General features: G+C 48.4%; 1 protein-coding gene across 3 annotated transcripts; it reads right to left on the bottom strand.

Moving 5' to 3' along the window:
• Positions 1-336: 336 nt before the first annotated feature.
• Positions 337-16,485, bottom strand: PINK1 (PTEN induced kinase 1). 3 transcript variants are annotated; one of them, XM_059915252.1, is made up of 8 exons: positions 16,041-16,485; positions 10,604-10,888; positions 9,112-9,212; positions 4,975-5,154; positions 4,295-4,458; positions 3,213-3,340; positions 2,630-2,866; positions 337-1,781 (listed from the first exon to the last, which is right to left on the bottom strand). In XM_059915252.1, the coding sequence occupies exons 1-8, from the start codon at positions 16,434-16,436 to the stop codon at positions 1,524-1,526; spliced, it is 1,749 nt and encodes a 582-aa protein (XP_059771235.1). In that variant the 5' UTR covers positions 16,437-16,485; the 3' UTR covers positions 337-1,523. The 3 variants fall into 3 exon arrangements, with proteins under 3 accessions (XP_059771235.1, XP_059771228.1, XP_059771238.1); XM_059915245.1 differs by having other exon boundaries at positions 4,975-5,157; positions 16,041-16,484; XM_059915255.1 differs by lacking the exon at positions 2,630-2,866 and having other exon boundaries at positions 4,975-5,157.
• Positions 16,486-23,318: the final 6,833 nt, after the last annotated feature.

The raw sequence follows: 23,318 nt of genomic DNA, 5'->3' as shown, positions 1-23,318 counted from the left end.
TGAGAAATGACTGGATACAAAACAGTAAGTAAGTAAGTGGGCCTTTTTTAGTTTTGCTGAAAATGACAGAGCTTCTAAACGTCAAGGGATAAAATAAGGTTAATAAAGGCCAGTGGGGAAATCACTGAAATGGGAAATCTAGGAAATCAACAGTGCTTGACTTTGTAACAGAATTACAGAACTGCTTGGTTGAAAAGAACCTTAAATTTTGTTCACCTTGCTTTAGGCAATAATTGTGTTCCTAAAAAGCATGTGTAAAGTTGTATATAAAATCCCTTCCCCATTATTGATCGTTTCTTGTCTTTGTGGTATAAGAATCACTCTCAAAGCCAAGTATTCAGTTCCAGGCACATACATGTTCTGCAGTTGTAAATATGCATTTAATTCTTCACAATTCCTGTAAGAAACGCTAGTCAGAAGGGGAAAATCAGCAAGTTTAAAACACTGCCCTGTTAATTCCCATTTCATCAGTCATGTTAGCTCTGCTAGACTCAATTCAGTAGCTGGACGAGCTCCGTGGCGACGCTTCCCCCAGACCACCCTCAGAGCTGTTCCAGGACGCGTGACTGAAGTGCAGAGGCTCCCGCATCTCGGGCCTTACTTCAGCGTTTTTCACTCTGGTACCTGCATACCCTGACCTGTGCGAACATTTGCCTCAGCGCAGGTAACACGCAGACTAACGTGGTACGCAGGTCTAACCCGCCTCAGCTCGGCCTCACCTGCTCGGTCACTGACTTTTCAGAGGTCTGTGAAGACAGGACACGAGCTTAAGGTGGGACTTTTTGGTCAGCAGCTTACACCCGAGTAGCCCCTCGCCTGGTACAGTGGGCTCATTCCTTTGGATTTGTATGCAGAGTCACATTTTTAGCGCTGATACACAAAGGGGCCTAGTGATTAGCCAGCGCTTCTTTTTAGAGTTAGTTAGGCCCTCTGAATTCGTCTAGACGAGGGGTTGGCAAACTTGGCCTGTGGGTCAGTCTGGCCTGCTGCCTGTTTTTTGTAGGCCTGCAAGCTAAGAACAGTTTTTACGTTTAAGTGGTTGAAAACAATTGAGACTATTTAGTGACACGTGAAATCCAAATCTCAATGTCCCTAAATGAAGCTTTATTGGGAAGCCGCCACACTGACTTGTTTACATATTTAAGGCTGCCTTTGCGCTGCAACGGCAGAGTTGAGTAGCTGCAACAGCCTGAGTACTGGCCCTCTACAGACAAAGTTTGCCGACCTCTAGCTAGACCAGTTTCTTCATTTTAGAGGTAAGAGAACTTCAGTCCACACAGGTTATATGATGCATAAAGAATCACACTGCTTGAGCGAATTAGTAGCTAGACTGTGAACTCAAGCTGTTCCTTCCGCTTGCCAAACCCGAGGCCTTCTCTCTGCCTGACTGGCCCGCCCTGCACCATCTTTTCTCCTGACCGACTCCCCCACCCCTCACCTAGGAGCCCCTCCCTCAGCATTCACAGACCATCACGACACAGATACTGGAAGTCCTTTTAGTAATTCACCAGCTACATCGGCTGTCACGGGGCCGCCCTCCACGAGCAGAGGAGGAGGGCTGCCTGACTCAGCGCTTCATACTCCAGGTTGGCCAGAAATAACATCTTCATTTTTGTTTCCACACAGTTCTTCTCTGCAAGCCTGCTGGCCAGCAGAGTGGCGGCTGATTGCTGGAGGAGCCAGCCGATCATCCTGTCTGGTTTCAGGTTCTTCAGGGCTAGAGTACGTTCACCCCAGAGGCTTAAATGAAGCACGTTAGCAGCCACTCGGGCAGATGGCCTCTGTAACAGGAAGGGAAGCTGACGCTTAGAACACCTGTGACAAAGTCTTCACCCACAGCCTGCTTTGTTAATGCATCCTTGATGCAGGGCCTTCCCTTCTCTGGCCCCGAGCAAATTCTTCTCCACCCTTCTATCTCCTACAATACCCTGCACTCACCTGACACACACTCCCGGCTTTTCCATGGGTACAAATTGGTGGGGGGGGGGGGGGGCAGGGGGCAGTGTGCATTGCTGGAAGAGCCTCCCCACCCTGGAAGGCCCAGGAGCCGTGTCTGGGGTGAGGGGAGTTGTCATGACTTAATGACGGGCAGCAGCGAGCACCTACCGTGACCATGACAGCCTGCAGCACTTGGTGAGGGGTGAGGGGTAAGTGGTTGGACAGGAGTTTGAGCCCTGGTCTGTCCAGGCTGTTTCCACTAAACATGCCACCTCAACCGGACCTGCCACTCCAATTCAGGTTTCAAATATGTTAGCCTTTGTAGTAGTTTCACAATGTCCAGATCTCTTAGGAGATGTCATCACATCTGTCTGATTAGATCTCAGCTGATTCTTTAAGCTACATCTTCATTACATGTTTCTTAAAACTGCATCTCTTTCCCTCTGAGTAACTTTAAGCAACTAAAACCAAGAGGAGTTGAACTGCTGGAATCCTGACTAATTTGGTGGCCAGCTCCCATACTCCTATCTATACGCAAGTCTACTTTGTATTCTCCTATACTTGGCCTTTACCTTTGTAAGACAGAGGAGCTGCCTGTCACTCTAGTGCTTGCCCAGCCCTGACCTTTACTCTGGAACATGAACCGAGGTTTCCATCCACACAATCCCTGTAAACCTGGGGACGGCCTCACCTTGCTGGCATCTCGCTGGAGCAGTGACCTCACCAGCTGTCTCGCCTCCAGAGGCACCGACTCGGGCAGTGCTGGCAGCTGAGCTTCTTGGTAACTGCGGCTTTCAAGGTGGGCCCTGCCCTGACCGTAAAAGGGATTGGGGAGCCCGAAGATTTCGTAGGCGAGCGCTCCCACCGCCCAGGCATCAGCCTTGCTGTAGTCGATCACTGCCCTGGGGCCAGGGCAGGCTGTGGACACCTGCTCAGAAAGCAACCGGTGAGCAGTCATGCTGCTGGTACTTCTAAACTATTCATGCTCCTGCACGGCACCCGATTCACAGACTAATCTGAACTCTGTCCCAGGGAACCCAGAACCTGAGTGAACTGTAGCTCAGATGCAGGAGAATCTGCTCAGCTCTGCTTTGGGCTGATGACAAAACTCACATCTCCTGGAACATCAGACAGATCCAGATTTAAGCAAAGAGGCAGGGAAGGGACTTCTGATAAATTGTGGGTCAGAGAAGATGAAAGTGTTGAGTAAACAGTGAGGAGACCTGGTGGGAGAGGCTCTGCTGACGGCGCCTGACACGCTCAGCAGGACTCACCTCAGGGGCCATCAGGCAGCTGTTTCCACCACGGTCCACATACCAACTGGTGAAAGGCAACCGCAGGCCGACGCGCTCGTCAGCCAGGCAGCAGCCGAAGTCTGTGATCACCAACCAGGGGCAGCCGTCTGCAGACGGACAGGCAGAGGTGAGTGGCCGAGCCTCTCCCCACCAACCGCCCCCCCGCCCCGAGGTCCTGTGTTTCCACTAAAGCCACCCTCTGGATGTGGGTACGAGGGGCTCACAGGGACTCCGTGTTGACCCAGGAGCACAGGCCAGCAAGGCCTGGACAGCTGCCCGCTCGCCGGAGAGCCGAGCGGGGCCAGCCACACAAGTACAGATGTGCCTCTAGGAAATCAAGGTCCCCAGGCAAAGAACGGGATAAAATTTGGCTCAATCTAAATAATCTAGTAATTGGAGCTCTCCCAAGATTGAAGGAGCAGCTCTTGTTTTACTCATCAGGTGGTGCTGGCTCAAATGACCGCCAAGAGTCTTTGAACTGGAAACCTCAAATCCAAACCTAAAAAATAGGTGCGTTATGAATTAGTTATTTGTAAAAGGATTCATACAGACTTCCTTTAAAAAGCCAGTTCCTTAGAAATGCATATTTAGTTATCTTTAACCTTCTAGTTCAAAACTGACCAGAGGTATGACTCTTTTACAGGATCCCCAGGCAAGTGGCCATCCAGCTTCACTTGAGTGCTTCCAGTGACGGGGAGCTCACTGCCAGGGGCAGCTGGGCTGACATTCAAGCAGTGCTCACTGTTTGAAAATTCTTTCTTATATTAAGCTAAAGTCTACCTCTTTTTCACTTTATTCAAGAAAATGTCCGCCACTGAGGTTTCTGTTCTGTAAGCGGACAACCGAAAGGAACCTGGGAACCGTTCACCACCGCTCCGCGGCTCCTACACAGAGAACAAAAACCTCCATCTTGAAGGAGGGAGTGCTCATCTCCTGTGTACAGAGCTAAGACACAACAACTTAGAACATAAAAATCAAAAAAGACCCAAAGGCTCCTAAATGTCCCCAGACCTAAAGTCCAGCGTGCCCTGGACCGCCTGGAGGTGCAGCGGGGCACCTACCTGCGTCCAGCTCCACGAGGACGTTGTCGGATTTCAGGTCTCTGTGTGCGACGCCCTGCTGCACCAGGTGAGCCACCCCTTCCAGGAGCTGCAGAGTCATCACGGTGGCCAGGCGGGGGCTCGGGCTTTGCCCACGAAGGTACTGGCGCAGGGTACAGGAGTAGCTGCCAGAGAGGGCGACAGGGCCTCGGCTACTGTGCACCAAGATCACGAGCACCTTATTTCCTATTAGGGGGATGGCCTTTCCTCTTCTTCCTGAACTTTTTGATTTCTTTTTTCCCCAAGTATCCCTTCTGTTCCCACCCACCATCTTGAAATTAGGAAGTAAGAACTGGGGCCTCACATATTAAAAGTAACAGTACAGATACTTGTTTCCTTAAAAACCCATACGGCAATGCCAGGGGTGCAGGGATGGAGGAAGGAGCAGTTTGTGTTAAGAAACCAGGTAAGGTGAGCACAGAGGGGGCAACAGTCAAAGGTACTAACAGCACTAGGGGAAAAGTATGTTCCGACTCAACACGTGTTTCTGTTTTCATGAAAAGTTGTCCTACAGGGAAACTGCTCCACAGGGCAGACACGCCCTCAGCCTGGCCTCCCAGAGGGCGGGGATTCCTCTTCCCTGCAACCCCGGGCTCCAGGCACACCGCTACTACAGGTCCTGCCACACCCCTGCCACTTACTTCTTCATGACAAGGAAGAGTGTCCGCCCGTGGCCCAGGCCTTCGGGGTGAAGGCGCGGGGGCAGCACGTCAGGGTAGTCGAGCAGGGCCCCTGGCAGCAGTGGCACAGACGATGTGAAGGCGCGGAAGACGCGGATGACGTTGGGGTGTGCGGCCAGCTGCTTGGGACCCCCCTTGGATCTTCTTTTTCAGCCAAGTGGGACAAACATGAGGCCAGTAGCAGATATGACACTTGGAAATATAACAGTCTAAGGCCACATTCAATACTGACATGCATTTATGCACCCAGTTCCTCATATCAACTCTGCCCCAGGTGCAAAGCCTGGTTTTGGAAGGAAAAGCCACAATGACTCATCGCATTCAGTGACTCCACCAGCCCGTCCCCTGTCCATCCATCCCAGGTGGCAGAACACAGTGTAGGAGACCCTGGAATCGGACTGCCTGGGATTGAATCCCACCCCTGCCACTCCAAGTCCTTGGCCAAGTTGCTTAACTTCTCTGGGCTCAGTCTCAAATGCAAAAGGGGGATAAGGTGGTAACATGCCTCATGAAGTTGTTAATGCTTGTAAAGGACCTGGAATCTCCTCACCAAGTTCTAGCATAACACTTGGCATGGAGTATGAGCTCAATAAACCTTTGAGTGAATGGATACACATGCAGTTCATAGTAGAGATGTCACCTGCTGCCACGCCCACACCTACCGCTCAGACAAAATGGCCACGTTCGGGACGGCATGACCAGGGCTGCAAAACCACCTGCTGTGTACCAGCCCTGCCCCTGGCTCAGAGCTGCTGGGACTAAGGGTAAGCACCTACCCCAAGGGCAACAAGCCTGCAGTCATGTCTGAGGCCCAGTGGCTGGCAGGAAAAGGGGAGAGTCTCTCTTTGTGGAGTGAGTGAGTGAGGAAATGTGGCAGTAACTGGGCAGTCAGCAATGGAGCTGAGGGTGAAAGGATGCTGTTACAGAGCAGGACCCTGTGGGGCCTTCCCCTGAATCCTCTGCTTTAGCTCCTCTCCGAAGTACCTGGATAACAGTATCTGATGCACATTCCTGAGCTGTTTTACAGATGTGACAACCCCCCCCCCCACCATATGGAAGATGCTAACTACGTGATGACCACGGGCTCACGGCCCCCAGACCTACTGGCGCCTGAGGATCAATAATGTGAACCTGTGACACCGCCCTGCCACCTCACCGTCAGCCAGTCAGAGAACTGTGCACGAGCCACTCACACACCCTGTGACCCCCTCCCCTCACCTGGCCTTTAAAATCGCTTTGCTGAAACCCTTGGGGGTGTTTGGGGGTTTTTTGGGCATGAGCCATCCTTCTCCTTGCATGGCCCTGCAATAAATCTTTCTCTGCTCCAAACTCCGATGTTTCAGTATTGTTTGCCCTCACTGTGCTTTGGGCACATGAACTTGAGGCCTGAGGGAAGCCAGAGGTGTAGCCATGGGTAGGAAATAAGGATGCTGGGTGGCAGAGGAGGAGGAGGGAGCAGAAGCCCAGAGACATCAAGACAACACAGAGAGTTCGACACATGCCCCGTCCTCAGAGCTGCCTCACTTCTGAGCTTTGAAGCCAGTCCACCGTGTGGCCTTGTACAGCTCCTCTGGACTCCACCCAAATGGGCCCCTGTCCTAGGCGATCAAAGGAATCAAAGCATTGTTCCTAGCCTGGGGCCATTGAGGCCAGTGGGAGAATCATGATCACAGCACAAGGCTGTCAGCGCCACAGTGGGAAAGCGCTGCCTGGTTGACACGAGAGCCCAGAGGAAGCGTGTGGCTGTGCTGGGGAGACGTGTGTGTGTGTGTATAGAACTGGAGCGGGACTGGAGTGTGTGTGTGTGTGTGTATAGAACTGGAGCGGGACTGGAGTGTGTGTGTGTGTGTGTATAGAACTGGAGCGGGACTGGAGTGTGTGTGTGTGTGTGTATAGAACTGGAGCGGGACTGGAGTGTGTGTGTGTGTGTGTGTGTGTATAGAACTGGAGCGGGACCGGAGTGTGTGTGTGTGTGTGTGTATAGAACTGGAGCGGGACCGGAGTGTGTGTGTGTGTGTGTGTGTGTATAGAACTGGAGCGGGACTGGAGTGTGTGTGTGTGTGTGTGTGTATAGAACTGGAGCGGGACCGGAGTGTGTGTGTGTGTGTGTGTGTGTATGGAACTGGAGCAGGACCGGAGTGTGTGTGTGTGTGTGTATAGAACTGGAGCGGGACTGGAGTGTGTGTGTGTGTGTGTATAGAACTGGAGCGGGACTGGAGTGTGTGTGTGTGTGTGTGTGTATAGAACTGGAGCGGGACCGGTGTGTGTGTGTGTGTGTGTGTATAGAACTGGAGCGGGACCGGAGTGTGTGTGTGTCTGTGTGTATAGAACTGGAGCGGGACCGGAGTGTGTGTGTGTGTGTGTATAGAACTGGAGCGGGACCGGAGTGTGTGTGTGTGTATAGAACTGGAGCGGGACCGGAGTGTGTGTGTGTGTGTGTGTGTGTATAGAACTGGAGCAGGACCGGAGCGTGTGTGTGTATAGAACTGGAGCAGGACTGGAGTGTGTGCGTGTGTGTGTGTATAGAACTGGAGCAGGACTGGAGTGTGTGCGTGTGTGTGTGTATGGAGAACTGGAGCAGGACCGGAGGCTGTGGTGGGGGTCTAACTGCACACACAAGAGGCCTGTGTGCATCTGGGGAGGGCATATGAATTCACCATGGTGGAGCATAGGGTGTAAACGGGAGAAGATCACAAATCAGGTGGGAGAAGCAGCCACAGGAGCAGATCACAAGGGCTGAGTCTGAGGTCCCCAGATGAGCAAAGGCTAGGAAGAAATCCACCCAGGCTCTCAGGGTCTCGGAGTCTTTCTCCCGAGACAGAGTTGATGTCATCAGTACTTTAGGTAACAGACCTTCTGCCATATTCATCTAATCATTCCACAGACATTCCCTGAGCTGTTGGGTGTACACAGTAAACAAACACAAAAGCCCTGCCCTCAGAGAGTGCGGCCGGAGAGACGATGAATAAATAGACAAAGACATCTACAATTTAAGAACAGATGGAGATAAACACTGTGAAAAAACTAGAGTGGGTAGAAGTCTGCAGAGCGACAGGTTTGCACGCAGCGCCATGTCAGCTGGCTGACGCTTCCACCGCAAAAGGAAGCACCAGAGGATAAACTTAGCCCCTAGGAAGCAGCTGACACCCACCCTTCCCTACAAAGGAAGCCGGAGAAGAGGAGGACAGGGCTAAGCCCCCCAAGCAGCTACTTCCCTAGGCCTGCACCGACCCTCAGTCACACTAGAGCCTTCCAAGCCCTGGAAGGGGTCTTCCATGTATGTTTCCTAAAGTCCCCATTTCCACCTTCCTGCTTCTGATCTACAGACCAACCCTCTAGTAAGTCACCAAAAACGCAGCGGGCCACCTCTTCCTGGTGGTCTACAAATATTAAAGGGAGCACAGCGTCTCCTCTGGCACAAGTATTATCTTTTACAACCTGTGGGTTTGCAAAGCCAAGGTGAGCTTAGGCTGCCATCCAGACTCTTCCCTCTGTGGAGGGAGCCTCTTTTCCTACTTCTTTGCCTAGCTAATGGCTATCCATCTTCCAAGAGGCAGAACTGTCCCTTCAAGAGGCCCTTCTGAATGGCCCCGAACCCCTGCAACACACACACCTCTGGGCTCCCTTAGCACCTGAGCGTACGCCATTCTAGCACTTACCACGCTAGACTCTGCTCCCGACTTCTCAGGCTCCTCTGTCACATGGAGAACAGGCCATTAAAAAAAAAATCTCTTGGCACTATCAGGTCACGGCAGCTATTCGTGAAGTGAGTGTTGCCTCCGCTGGGGACAGAGGTCGATTTGTTTCTACCTGGGAATTACTTAGGAATCAGAAACCAGATCCGTTTTCCATCGTTCTGAACTGGGCAGCTTTGGACGGCCTTCTCTCCCTACTCCAGCATGAGTCAGCCACCTGCATCTTCCACCGGAGTCAGACCGTCTACAATCTTTCCCAATTATCCACCAACTGAAAATCCATCACTGACTACATCATTCAGTGAGACTTTATTATCTACTGTGTGTCGTGTCAGACACTGTGCTGAGTGGTGAGGGCACAGGTGGGGATTCTGCTCTGTGTGGTGGGCAGATGGGTGCTTACCTGTGAGTGACCGCTCCATACTCCCCGGCCAAGGCCACTCGACTGGCTGGGACGAGCTCCTGGCTCATTGTGCTAAAGATGGCTTCGCTGGATGAGCCCGCCTGGAACACAGCCATAATGGATCCAGGGTTACACAGGCCCAAGCAAGTCCAGGCCCTCCTTATAATCTGGACCAGGACGGCTACTGCCTAGAATTGGCTTTGACCTTCAAGCTAAGATAACCTCTCCGGAGTGGGAAGCCAAGCTGAGCTTCTCCTGGGAGAGAGAGGGCAGAGGTGCCATCCATGCCAACCCAGAGGGCGCTTCCCACATCTCACACTCTTTGGCAGCTCAGGTGCCCACGGCAGGAGGAGATGTCAAGATGATCAAGGCAGGGACCCTTCTTCCTGCCACAGATGCCTCCGGTCACCACCAGGCTCAAACCTGACCACCGAGCGCTAGCGCGCACCCGCGCAGGCTCCCTTCAGCAGACAGGCCCAGCCCGACAAGCCCCCGCTGGATAAACTCGTGCCGAATCACGGAACAGCCCTCTTCATCACCCGGTAAAAAACAAAAAACAAGGAAAAGCACCCTATTTTCCTCATTTCATTATGAACAGCTCTCAGGACTTGTGAAACCTGTCAAGAATCCTTTAAGAATCAAGTCTTTTAGCTTTTGTAAATGCATTTGCTGTCGTGCCCCAACCAGTGGGAGTTTTGATACTAAGACTGGATATTTCCTAGGCCGAGGATTTGGCTACTTGCTAGCTATTAGCCCAGCGTGGAAGTATAGTCTAATAACCTCCATTCCCCAAATCGAAACCTGAACCTGCATCCTTCAGTGTCCAGCATGAGCTGTGTGGCTGTGTCCCACCTTAGCCTTGGAAAGATGCTCTGGGCAGGAGGAAACGCATCAGGTCTTGATGAATTTCCTAACCTCTCCTCCCACCCCCCATGTAATGGCAAGATAAATTACTCTAAATGGACAGAAGTCTTTGTTTTCAGGTGGGAAAAATACTCAATTTCCCAAAGTCTCGAGTTCTGCAAGAGTTGAGAGCAGAGAGGCGACAAGCCAGCCTTGGGTCTGCAGGGGCGGTGGGAGGCGTGCGGCCCCTCGTGCCCAGCGTGGCAGGTCAGGGAGAGAGAGGCCAGTGCAGACTGCAGCCCTGAAATTAACTGATCGGCCTGGATGCTTTAGGCACTTGCTACTCAGTGTGGCTCACGGCCCAGCAGCGTGGGCATCGCCCGGGAGCTCGTTAGGGAGCGGGAGTCTCAGGCTCCACCCCACAGCAGCTGCCCACAATCTGCCTTCTGACCTGACCCCAGGTGATGCATGGACATATTACAGTCTGAGACACGCTGCTTCAGACTCTTGTGCAAGAGCGTGAGGCACCTGTACTGTGGAGAATCTGTGTTGTTTCCTATTTACTGCCTGGGAAAAAGCGCCATGAGGTTCCCCCAAGATCGGCATTTTGAGCAACGCCGGCTTTAAAGATGGAAGGCCCCACCCTTACCGAGATGTTCCACATCATCTTGATGGCCAAGGGAAAGGTAGGGGCCAGTGGGGCTTGCTCCTCTTCTCCTCGTGGAACGATCTCTGGGCCTCTCCCTGGAAGAAGCCCGATGCTCCCTGCCACCTGCTGATCCTGGGGCAACACAGGCATGGTGGCCTCATAGACAGCGGCACTGCAGCCCTTGCCAATGGACTTCCCGATCAGATACTCCTCCAGCCGGAAACCCTGCCAGCGTCTAGCGTCCAGTGGGTCAGGGAGCAGCTTGTTTTTCTGGGTGAAAACTGCCTGTGAAGAAAAAAAGCAGGCACCGTGAGCCAGGGAGCCCAGTAAGGCTTCAGTGAAGGGATGGGGAGGTACAGTGAGGCGAGCTCTTCACTGACAAGACCAAGAGCCAATAAAAACACAACCAAGTTGGGTTTCACTGCTCGTCCTGGGCTCAGGCCATCCTGCTTTCTCTCTCATTACTCAGAATAATTTTTCTCGAAGTGTCACTTCATTGCAGTCACCGAGACAGCCCAACACAGAACATCATGAATTAGTTAAGAGGTCAGAACTCTCAAATTCTGCAGCCGGCATATCACTCCTTTGCTGCCTGTCAAGCTCCCAGCACAAGCTTGGAGGTTTCTGATTATGGAGACGGCTCCTTCTGCAAAGACCTCGGCAGGCAGGTATTGGATGGTTCCCAAGAACTGTGTATGGGCAGAAGCCTGTGGCCAGCAGCCACCCCTCCCACTTGTGAATGACCTCAGGCTGCTTTTGCAGGCAAGGGGGTAAAATCAGGGGGCTCCCTGGAGCCGAGTCATCAGGTCCTGTTGTTGGGCTGCACCCCACAGGCCTGCAAGCCTTGTATCTGCCCAGCCTTGAGACGACTGAAGAAAGAGTCTGGAGACAGTGACAAAGACATCAATGGTTTATTGCACGGGGCATCTCACACGTCTGCAGCATAAGGTCCTGGAGCAACATCCCAACGTGTGTGGCAGACAGCAGGCAGGACACGGCAGCAATCTTCACTAATCTTCACTTGGGGGGAGGGGTGAAGGAGGCTACCATTTATAGGGAAATTGGTATCAGGTTGGCTCATGAGTTACCAGGGAAACCGGCGACTGGGGCACATCCCTCACAGCCCCTCAGGATAATGACCATCACGAGGGCAGATGTTTCCCTTTAATAAACTAGCAGGTGGAGCTGTTTTGGCCTAAGGCTTAGAACAATCACTAGCTGGGGCAGGGGGCAAGCACCTTCCTGTGAGTAGGATGTAAGTGAAGCAGGGACTGGTCCAGCAGGGGATGTACAGAGAGCAAGAGGACGGCCATCTTGAGTGGCCTGACCATACATCTGTCTTCCTGTCTCTACCTCTTAGGAATCTGGTGGGCCATTCTGTTTGCAGAAAGGAAACAAGAATACAAGAGTTCTGATGGACATAGATGGAAACGCAGGTGCTGTGGGGAGGCACTGGGATAGAGGCTACTTCCCCCAAATCGGGGTTCTTGCCTACTTCAGGCAGGTGACATCATTTCTCCAGTCACCCAAACTCTGCCTTCCCCCTCAAATCTCGTCTGATCTGCTGATCCCCCCTTTTCTTGGTTAGTCACTCAGCTCCAGACTCTCCCACTCACGTCCTCCCTTCCACCTGCTTCTGAGCCAGATGAAACCACACTGCTTTCACGTGTCACTCATCAGGTTCAAGACCTGATAGGTTATTCAGTACCTTGTCCTGGTACTTCCTACATGGGAAAATTGTTCTGCAGGCTGGTCTGCACTGGCTGTACTGGTCTCTCACATGCCTCTCCCTGAACCTTTGCCCAAACTATTCCTCTCCCCTGCCCCCTATCTCTACTGTCTTCACTCTACCTGCTCATCCTTACTCATCCATCAAGTCCCAACTCAAGCTCCTGCTTCCCCTATAACCAGTCCTGACAACCCAGCCCACAGCAACCTTTCCTTCTGGAGGATTCCTAAAGCACTGAGACCTTATGAGCTAATACACCTCGTATGATAACTTCTAATGTTTTTAAAAAACGAAAGTCTGTCTTGCCTTGCCAACTAGCTTCTAAACTCTGTGGAGTGGAAGCAATATCTTGTAGAGTAATCCTTTAGCAACCATGGTTTTGAGAATGAGATACATGTTTTAAAACTTTTAATTTTGAAATAATTATAGACTCACAGGAAGCAGCAAAAAAAAAAAAAAAAGTACAAAATGTCCTGTGTACCCTTCACCCAGTTTCCCACAAGTGACATCTTATAAAGCACTAGTACAATATCAAGCCCAGGAAAGTGACAACATACACTACTGTTAACTAGACTACAGATCTTACTCAGTTTTCACTTTTTTTTTTTTTTTTGGCCGCACGGCAAGCGGGTTCTTAGTTCCCCGACTAGGGATGGAACACGCGCCCTCTGCGGTGGATGCGCGGAGTCTTAACCACTGGACCACCAGGGAAGTCCCTCACCATCTTTTCTGACCTGCATTCTTTCGTGTGTGCACGCGCGCGTGCGCACGTGTAACTCTATGCAATTTTATCCCCCGTACAGATACATGCAATCACCACCACAATCAAGACAGAGGAGTGTTCCGTCACCACAGAAGAACTCTGTGCCACCTCTTTGTATTTGGGCCAACCCCACCCGTCCCAGTCCCCTGGCAACCAGTGATCTGTTCTCCATCTCCACAGTTTTGTCATTTCAAGACTGTTACATAAATAGAATCGCACAGGATGTAACCTTTTGGAACTGACTTTTTTCACTAAGCATAATGCCCTTGAGGTTCATTTAGGTTGTTACCTATCAATGGTTGACTCCTTGTTATTGCTTAGTATTCCACTGTATGGCTGTACCAGGGTTTGTTTAACAATTCACCTGCTGAAGGATGTTTGGGTTTTTAATATTTTGCTATTATGAATGATGCTGCCGTGAACATCTGTGTACAGGGTTTAAAAATTATTCTTAAGAATTGTGGTAAAATACACGTAACAAAATTGGCCATTTTAACCATTTTAATTGTACAGTTCAGTGGCATTAAGTACATTCACACTGTTGTGTAACCATCACCACCATCCATCTCCAGAACTCTTTCCATCTTGCAAAACTGAAATTCCATACCAATAAACAGTGACTCCCCAGACCCTCTCCACTTTCCATCTCTATGAATTTGACTAAATACCTCATATAAGTGGAATCATACAGTATTTGTCTTTTTGTGACTAGCTTATATCACTTAGCATAATATCCTCAAGTTCCTCCATGTTGTAGCATGTGTCAGAATTTCCTTTCTTTTTAAGGCTGAATAATACTCCATTGTACGTATATAGCACATTTTGCTTATTTTTCACCCACTGACGGACACTCGGGTTGCTTCCACCTTTTGAGTACTCTGAATGATGCTATGAACATAGGTGTACAAGTATCTGTTCAAGTTCCTGCTTTCAATTCTTTTGAATATATACTCAGAAGTGGAATTGCTGGGATATGATAATTCTATTTTTAATTTTTGGGGGGAACTGCCATACTGTTTTCCATAGCAGCTACTCATGTACAGGTTTTTGTGTGAACATAAGTTTTCATTTCTCTGGGTAAATGCCCAAGACTGCAATGGCTGGATCATACAACGAATACATGTTTAGCTTTGTTAAGAAACTGCCGACTATTTTCCAGAGTGGCTGCACCATTTTATATTCTCACCATTGGTCCGGTTTCTCTGCATCCTCACAGGCATTTGCTACTATCACTAATTTAAAAATTTTAGCTGTTCTAATAAGTATGCAGAGATATCACATTGTATTTCAACTTGCATTTCCCTAATGGCTAGTGACGTTGAACATCTTTTCATATGCTTATTTGGCATCTGTATCTCCTCTTGGTGAAATATATATTCATGTCTTTTGCCTATTTTATATAGGTTTCCCCCACCCCCCCAAATGCTTTCCAAATGCATCTAAAGGCACTGGTCAGTGTTCTACCCCAGTATGACACCATACAGAATTTTAGCACTAGAGTTGCCAGATCTGGTGATTTTCTTTCAAAAGAAGTCAAATGCCCGAATTTTTTAAATTGGCAACTAATTAAAAATTTTAAGTCACAGAAAGGTGAAGTGTGAGGAAAGGACATGGAGGATGGTAAGCTTAGGGGGTCAAGCTCCTCAGTTTAAAAACAGCCTCCCTAATTTTAAGTAGGATTTGTCAAGTTGGCCGCCCTTGGCTTCTGCCAGTTGAGCTGTAGCAAAAGACAAGTACAGAGGCTGGGGACTAGGTCAGGTGTCACCTGTTGCCCCAAAGGGGACAGAGCGCAAACGTGAGACACTCTGGTGATGAGTAACACGAACTGGGCTGAAAACCAGGAAACATGGGAGACACTGCTTGGTTTTCAACCAGCTGTGTCCTTGGGCAAGTCACCCCACCTTCCACCACCTCAGCGCTAAGCTGTGAAACGCAGGGGCTGTACTAACTCAGTGAGTGTTTCCAAACCCCAGGAAGAATGGCCTCCCTGGAAGAGGAGGGAATCCTGCCAGCAGATGGCCTTCAGACTTGAACTCAACAATGGTTCTTCCTTGGGTGTCCAGCCTGCCCACCGACCCTGCAGATTTTGGACTTGCCAGCCTCCAGAACGGCAGAGCCAATTCCTTCAAATAAATCTCCCTTTTTATAAACACATCCTATTGGCTCTGTTTCTCTGAAGAAATACAGATTTTGGTTGAGCAGAAACAGAATTCTCTGAGCTATTTTAAACATTTAAAAAGCCTAAGAACCCCTATGTATCTAGTCACCTCTGATAACTCTATCCAGGTTAACTAAAACCCATTAGGTCTGCTGTTTTCTCCTGCTGTTCTTGCTTTTTACTGTGGCTTCAGTTATGTCACTAATTGGCTAAACTGGATGCAGCCTGGCTGGCACAGTGGTTTAAGGGCACAGGCTCTGGAAAGTCAGACATGGGGCACTGCCCTTTATTAGCTGTGTGACTTCAGCAAGTTACTTCACCTTTCACCTCTCACCTCTCTGAGTATGTTTCCTCATCCATAAATTGTGGATGACAGCTACCTCAGGAATAGAAGTGTTATTATGATTTAGTTGTCCTTAAATTTTAGAAAATTTATGGAAAGTCACTGGCCTCGGTGCAAGAGGAGCTATAATTAACATATCTTTCAAAACATGCTGAGGAAGGGAAGACAGTAAAACAAAAGTGAGGTCCTGGCCGGGTATGAGGAGATCAGTAACAAAGAAAATGAGCCTTAACCGATGACTGCCAAGAAATTCCAGCTCCGACAAGATAAACCTTGACCCAGGGCCCCAAATCAGTACATGCCTCCCAGCCCCGCCCCTCACCACACCCACATCTGGCCCCGCCCCTCACCCAACTCGGGACCCGCCCACGCGCTTAGTCCCGCCCCCCCCCGCCTGACTCCGGCCCGCCTCCGCTCCAGCCCCCGCCCGCAACCAGCGCTCACCTGGATCTCATCACAGGCCGAGGCCGCCCGCCGGCCCTCCGCTTGCTTCTCCTCGATAAGACCCAGCCCCAGCCCGAAGGCCAGAAAGACGGCCCGGCCGCAAGGGCCCGCGCCGCCCCGGGGCCGCCCCACGAACTGCCTCTGGAGCCGCGCCGCCAGCCCGGCCACCGACTGGCGGAAGAAGCGGTAGCGGCCGGGGAGCCCGAGCCCGAGCCTGCGCGGCTCCGCGCCGGGTCCCGCGGCCTGGCCCGGGCGCTCCCCGCGACCCCAGCCCGCCGCGGGGCCCGGCCGCTCCGGTCGCCCCCAGCCGTAGGTCGGGCCAGGCTTGGCCGTGAAGCGCAGTAGCAGCGCTCGGCCCAGCTGCAGGCCCCGACCCAGCGCCTGCCGCACCGCCATGGTCTCCCCGGAGCCCCAGGCGTCGGTGACGCCAGGCAAAACAACAAACCTCGGGGGCGGTGCCTCTGCGCAGGCGCGGTCGCTAATGGGCGGGGCCGCCACTCTGGCGGTTTCCTGGCTGGGCGCGCGAGGGCGCTGTGCGCGCACTTGCGCGGCGGGTAGTTTCTTGCGCTTTTGTACCCAGGGTCTAGGAGTCGCGTGTCAGGGTGGTCCTCAGTGTGAACATCGCTGGTTCTGGGCAAAAGCGAATAATTAAGAAAGGAAACTTATATTTATTATCATCCACCGTGCCAGACTCTTTACATTTGTTAATTTTCCCACCAATGAGATAGGAATGTCATTTTTATAGATACGAAAACAGGCATGGAGAGGGCAGTGAGGGTCCCAGGTCGTATGTGTCAGAGCTGAGGTTAAAGTTCACGTTGCCCTGATTGTTGGGTCCTTGTCTCCCAGTGCCCTTAGGCTCCTCTCAACAAGCCCACGGTCCCTGCTCGCTTCTTAGGACCCCAAGAGAAATCGCACCCAAAGGCCACATTTTTCAGATTAGTGAACTGAGTCCCCGAGACGTGGAGCGACTTGCCCAATGTCGCACAGCTTGTTAGTGGCAGAGCCCTGTTACCCAAAGCTGCTGTTAGAAATGGCCGATAAAGGGATTCGTACTGATTTCTTTTTTCTTGCCTTTTTTTAAATGGGAATTTTCAAACACACAATATTGGAATAGTATAGTGAACCCCATGTACCCATTACCCAGCTTCAACAATTCTCAACAACTGGCCGTTATTTTATTCATCTGTGCATACCTTCCTATGCCCCATTCCTCCAACTTTAAAGCAAATCCCAGACATCGTATTGTAATGACTTTATATTATAAATACCTAAATATCTATTGCTAAGTGATAACTCTTTTAAAGAAAACATAAACAATATTATTATCACCTCTGAAAATATTAACATTAGTTCCATAATATCATTTACTATCCAGTCAATATTCAGATTTCCCTGTTGTTTTGTCTTATTTTACAGTTATTCAAATTGGGATCCAGACAAGGTCTACATGATTTATTTGGTCAGTGGGTTATTCTTTAACAAGGGACTATGCCTTCCCCAGGCTAAGGAGGTATATTTTGTGGTGCTGCCATTTAAAAAACGTTGCTGTAATCATGGGTACCTCTATTCTCTTTACCCCTAAGGATAGTTGTGGGTAAGAGGCCCTGGAAGAGATGTAGAATGTTTTTGTAGGCGTAGCCCTGTATCTCTGTGTGTGACAGGTGAGCTTCAGGGCAAGGAGACATTTGTCTGGCCTGAGACCCACCTCAGCATTGCTTGGGTAGAAAGGCACAGCCTAATCCATTTATTTTTGGGCTCATTTGCAACGTTCAGCACAGCTCTGGTTCTGTGCTGTATAGTAAGTAGGGATAGGAGTAAATACGAATAAAAATAAGGCAACTGCAAAAAGATCCATCTTTGAATTGGTGAATTTAAACATATTGAAATATATATATATATATATATAGTGGGGAGCTGGTAATTTTACTTTTTATTTTATGTATGCATTTACCTATAGAAATGCATACATAGTTTCCCCAAGAATGTTTATAGCAACACTATTCCACATAGTGTAAAACTAGAAACAACTCAAATGGCCATCTACAGTAGACTGGATAAATTGTGGTATATTCACCCAATGGAATACTAAACAGCCATACAAGTGTCTACAACTGTAGACAACAACATGGATATATTTTATAGATATACTGATCAGTTAAAGAAGGCAGACATAAAAAGCAATAAATACTATGTGATTCCATTTATATAAAGCTCAAAGGCCGACAAAATTAATCTACAGTGTTAGAGGCCAGTATAGTGGTTGCCCTTGGAAGGGTAGTTACTAGAAGGAGACTTGAAGAGGCTTTTGGAGTGTGGTGATGTTTTCTTTCCTAATCCGGGTATGTTCATGTCATGAAAATTTACCTAGATGTACACTTTGATTTGTGCAATTTTTCTGTGTGTAATATTTCTGTAAACATTTTACATAAAGCTTTTTAACATAATGAAAGCTTTTTTGAAAAATTCAGTCTATCTTGTCTCTCCCCCCTTCCCTCTTCCCACTGGTAACCACTAGTTTGTTCTCTAAATCTGCAAGTCTGTTTCTTTCTTGTTATATTCACTAGTTTGTTTTATTTTTTTAGATTCCACATATAAGTGATATCATACAGTATTTGTCTTTCTCTGTGTGACTTATTTCACTAAGCATAATACCCTCCAAGTCCATCCATGTTGCTGCAAATGGCAACATTTCATTCTTTTTTTACGGTAGAGTAGTATTCCATTGTATATACATACCACATATTCTTTATCCACTCATCTGTTGATGGACACTTAGGGGTAGGGGATTAAGAGGTACAAACTATTATGTATAAAATAAATAAGCAAAAAGGGTATATTGTACAACACAGGGAATATAGACAATATTCCGTAATAACTATAAACTGAATATAACCTTTAAAAATTGTGACTCACTATGTTGTACAACTTACATAATGTTGTGCATCAACTATACTGCAATAAAAAATTTTAAAAATAGACACAAAAAAGAAAAGGTGGAAGCAAATTTAAAAAATAAAATAAAATAAAGCATTTTGAGGGAATTCCCTGGCAGTCCAGCGGTTAGCACTCTGAGATTTCACTGCCGAGGGTCCGTATTCAATCCCTGGTCGGGGAACTAAGATCCCGCAAGCCACACGGCGCGGCATGGCCAAAAAAAAAAAAGTTCAGTCTAACTCATTCATGGTCTCAAATTTTTTTGAAAAATGAACTTAGTTTGAATAGTGTGATAAAGTTCACAGAATTTACTTAATTGTCTTTGCACTCAGTGGTTTCAAACAACAAATACATTTTAATAATGAGCTTTGTTGTGTCATAGACCTTGAGTTGAACTTTGCTCTGTTGTAGCACACATCTCAGTCAGCCTTTTCCTGAATGAACAGAGGATGGGACTTTCCACTGTTTAAGGCCAGCCAACATTAGGGAGCATCTTCACTTTGATTCTTCTGATGATGGTGTGATAGAAAAGGCGGGACACCAAGAGAGAGCAAGCAAAAGGCTTCACACTCCTTCCTTCCTGCTTAAATGTGAAATTAAGGGACATGTAAATAGCAGCTGTTGCTGGAGGGATCTTCAATTATCTGAAGAGTTCTGGTCCCAGGCTTGCTTGGCCATGGTGTGGACCCCTGGTTAGAGACAGGTGGCCAACTGTTTCAGCAGTTTGTGTGTTCTGATCTCTCCTATGGGGAGAAATAGCAGGCCCCTTGTCATATGCAATCATATTTATTTGGGAGAGACATAAATAAATAAGTAGATGAATTTCCTTCCAATTTATTTATAGAGGCACATGGAGATCAGATATTATCTTTAATTTTTTGATCGATCTCAGAGAATTTTAAATTACAATTTTAAAATGTTCCATTGAAATTGTCCTTTGGAGAAAGGTTAGGAAGAGAAGGTTGGAGAAACTTCACACTCCAGTGACCACAGGCTCAACTATGGAAACTTAGTCAGTTGGGGCAAAGATCTCCTTTAAAGTTTAAATCTACCCATCTGCTGTGTGTCATTATCATTACAGCTCTTTAATGTTTACTGAGAAGGAACAAGAAGGTCTCCGAGATATTTAATATTTTAACGAAAAAGATTTTCTTTACCCTCCTAGGAATGTAACCTTTTACCATAATGCTTGTAATGACCGTGCAGCTTGTAAGACATTCACTAAAGGGACATTGCATCGATGTTTTTGAGTTAAAGAGTGCAGTTGTTACTGGCCTTTGGGTTTGTTCCCCTAAGCTGCAAATAAACCTGCTGAACCTGTGATGCTTAATCTACCCACCTGTAGAAATGAAATCTCCAGGCTCATATTAATTAACCGTCCATTGTAGACAGTGCAGTTTCTTGTTCAACAGAGAGCACTGGACTCATTCATTTCTCCTTCTGTAGAAAAATCTAAGGTGCTTGTGACATGTCTAAACCAAGCACAGAGTGAAGCTCAACTCTTCAGCAGACCTCTGTATAGAAAGGGCAAGCAAAACAAAACAGAAAAAACAAAACAAAAGAAAGGGCAAGCAGGTGGATTTCTACACAGAGAAGCTTCCAACAGGGATCACAGGGTTCCATGTTCTCCCTTCTCAGGGTAGAGATACAGCTTTATCATGTGGGGCCCAGGGGCTGCCTTTCGTAGGGATCATGGCCCTGATTCCACTGTCCTCATCTGTCCTCCTGAGAAGGAAGTCTTCCATGGTGGTACCATGTCTCAGGTCTCAGGGGAATCATCCTGAGTTTCTCCCATAATGGTATCCCACGCAGGTGAAGTCAGGGATATGGCATATGCTTTTCTGCTAAAATATCTGTTTATACTGCAGATTTAATATTCTGTCTGAGAGTCTCATTCATTCAGAGAATATTTATTAAACATCCAAGGCAGCCTTTACTATGCTCAGCCACAAGAATTAGAGGAGAATGGAAGGGGTTGCTGGAGAGGCCACAGGGTTCTTTTCTGGTATACTCTCTGCTCTGTGGCATCCTGTGTCTTCATTGTACCCTTTTCCCTCCAGGCAGCAAGACTGTATAGTTTTGATAAAGTGCATAATATTCCTAAGAAGCATCATTTAACCTTCCCCCAAAGGACATGGGGGTGAAAAAGGCTGATGCTAATGGAAAAATGGAAAAAGACAAGACTTAAAAAAGAGAACTGTTGAGGGCTGTTTGACCTTCCCTCGTGGACCATGTCCTTTGGCACCATTTCAATGCTCTTTGTCTCCTCCTGGCAGGAGACAGACACGTTTTCCCAGGGCAGCAACATCCTTTATCCACAGACCATTTCAGAAATGTTATCTGTAAATTGCCAGCAGAGGTGGAAGGGGTTTTTTGCTAAAACTGTTGACAGAGCAAAGCTGCTGCCAGATCAAAATCCAGCTACTTGGAACTCCTGGGCTGTAGTTTTTGGAGGTTAGAATCCGACAACGGTGGGCAGAGAGTGAGATTTCATTGGGAAGAAGTGTCTCTGTTTTTCCTGGGCAAGATGGATGCAAATGTGGTGGTGATGGATTGTGGAGGTGTGGTGTTGTTGAGACATTCAGACAGTCTGTGGTTTATGCAGTCCCATAAGTTTGCTGCCCTGCGGTGATTATTCAAAGTACAAATATGGCTATGTCACCTGCTGCTTAAAATCCTTCACAGGCTCTTTGCCCTTGCCTATTGCTCTCAGGATAAAGCCTAAGCTCCTTAGCCTGGCAGAGAAGGTGCTTCACTCTTTGGCCCTAGCATCTTTCTTGCTGTCCCCCTTCCCTGCCCTTTGTGGTCCAGCAATACCGAATTACTTGCAGTTGTCCCAAGCATCATGCTGATCCCTCTTGTCTTAATTTACCTCTTTGAAAGAATCCCCATTCACATTTGAGGTCACCTCCTCCAGGAAGCCTTCTTTGACCTTTCCTAGACTGGGCTAGATGCCCCTTCTCTGTCTCCCCTTCTAAACAGTCAGTTCTGTAAGGACAGGGATTGTGATTTTTAAACCTTAGATCCCCTAGCACCCAGCATGGGGCCTGCTGGATCTCCAGCCCTCCCAAGGGGGTGGAGAGAGGAAGGGGCTGGGCTATCTTTCAAACTCGCAATCACATGACTCACTCCACCTTCCCAGGGGTGAGCCAGAGGAGAAGTCAGAAGGAAATAACAGGAATGTCAAATAGCTCACTCCCCAACCCCAACAGAATCAACTGCTGTGTTTGCTCTCTAGAATTTACACTACATTATTGCTAAATGAACCTCCTTTCTACAAGCTTCTTTCTTTTATTCTTTCTGGTTTTTTAAAAATTAAAAAGTCTTTTAAATAAAAGTAATATGCATCCTTGGTTTAAAAAAACACTAACAGTATATAGAGATGGGTTCATCATGAAAAGCAAACGGTCTCCTGTTCCAACTCCCTCTAAACCCAGAGGCATGCTATTTTACTCCTTTGGCTATTTCTTCTATGATTTCCATCAGTTCTCTACTATCTCCTGATTTGGCAGACTGAGCTATTTAAGGCACAAAGCTGACCATGTCACCCCACCCCACCCCGTCTGAAACTGATAGCTGCCCTTTGGAATAAGGTCAACTCCTTAACAGGGCCAACCAGGCCTGCTTCTTCTGGTCCTCCTGCCGCCCTTACCCACTTTTCTGTTTTCTTTTTTCCTGTCTATGTGCATTTTCAATTTTTACATCTTTAGAGTGACACCCCACCCCACCCCCCGCACCCCATATCCATGGCTTTGTGGAATCCCCTCCCCTTGACTGTGGGCTGGACTTTAGTTACTTCTTCTAAGGAATAGAATTTGGCAAAAGTGATGGGATGTCACCTTCATGGTTAGGTTACCAAAAGACTCTGGCATCTGTCTTGCTCCCTTTTGCTCTCTTGCTTGCTTCTTCTGAGGGAAGCCAGCTGCTGTGTTGTAAACTGCCCTGTAGAGAGGTCCACGTGACAAGGAACTAAATGGTAACAGCAACAGCCCCTAGGAATCCTGCCAACAACCACACCTGTGAGCTCTGAAGTGGATCCTTCCCCAGTCGAGCCTTTGGATGAGCCTGCGGCCCCAGCTGACACCTTAACTACAGCCTTGTATGAAACCTTGAGATGACCTAGATTAGCCCAGAGTCCTGACCTGCAGGAACTGTGTGATAATAAATTTTTGTTGTCTCAAGCTGCTAAATTTTGGCATAATTTGTTATATAGCAATAGGTAACTAACACAATCATTATGCCATTTTTTTTCCTTTTCAGTCATAGAACAGGAAACAGGTATTTAATTTCCCCTCCCTTAACTTCCCCTTCCCATACCCCCTCAAAAACGATTTACAGACT

This window comes from Balaenoptera ricei, chromosome 1, assembly GCF_028023285.1.
Source record: "Balaenoptera ricei isolate mBalRic1 chromosome 1, mBalRic1.hap2, whole genome shotgun sequence".
Classification (NCBI taxonomy): domain Eukaryota; kingdom Metazoa; phylum Chordata; class Mammalia; order Artiodactyla; family Balaenopteridae; genus Balaenoptera; species Balaenoptera ricei.
Note: the sequence above shows the minus strand (reverse complement) of the source record. Positions and strands in the feature narration are given on the sequence as shown.

Bases quoted from the DNA above. Each gene is read 5' to 3' on its own strand.
- PINK1 (XM_059915245.1), bottom strand. From the start codon at position 16,436: ATGGCGGTGCGGCAGGCGCTGGGTCGGGGCCTGCAGCTGGGCCGAGCG. The intron at 5,158-9,111 runs GTAAGCACCCAT...TGGCTGAAAAAG, and splicing joins TATGGAGCGGTCACTCACAG to AAGATCCAAGGGGGGTCCCA. The intron at 3,341-4,294 runs GTAGGTGCCCCG...GTCCGTCTGCAG, and splicing joins CCTCGTGGAGCTGGACGCAG to ACGGCTGCCCCTGGTTGGTG.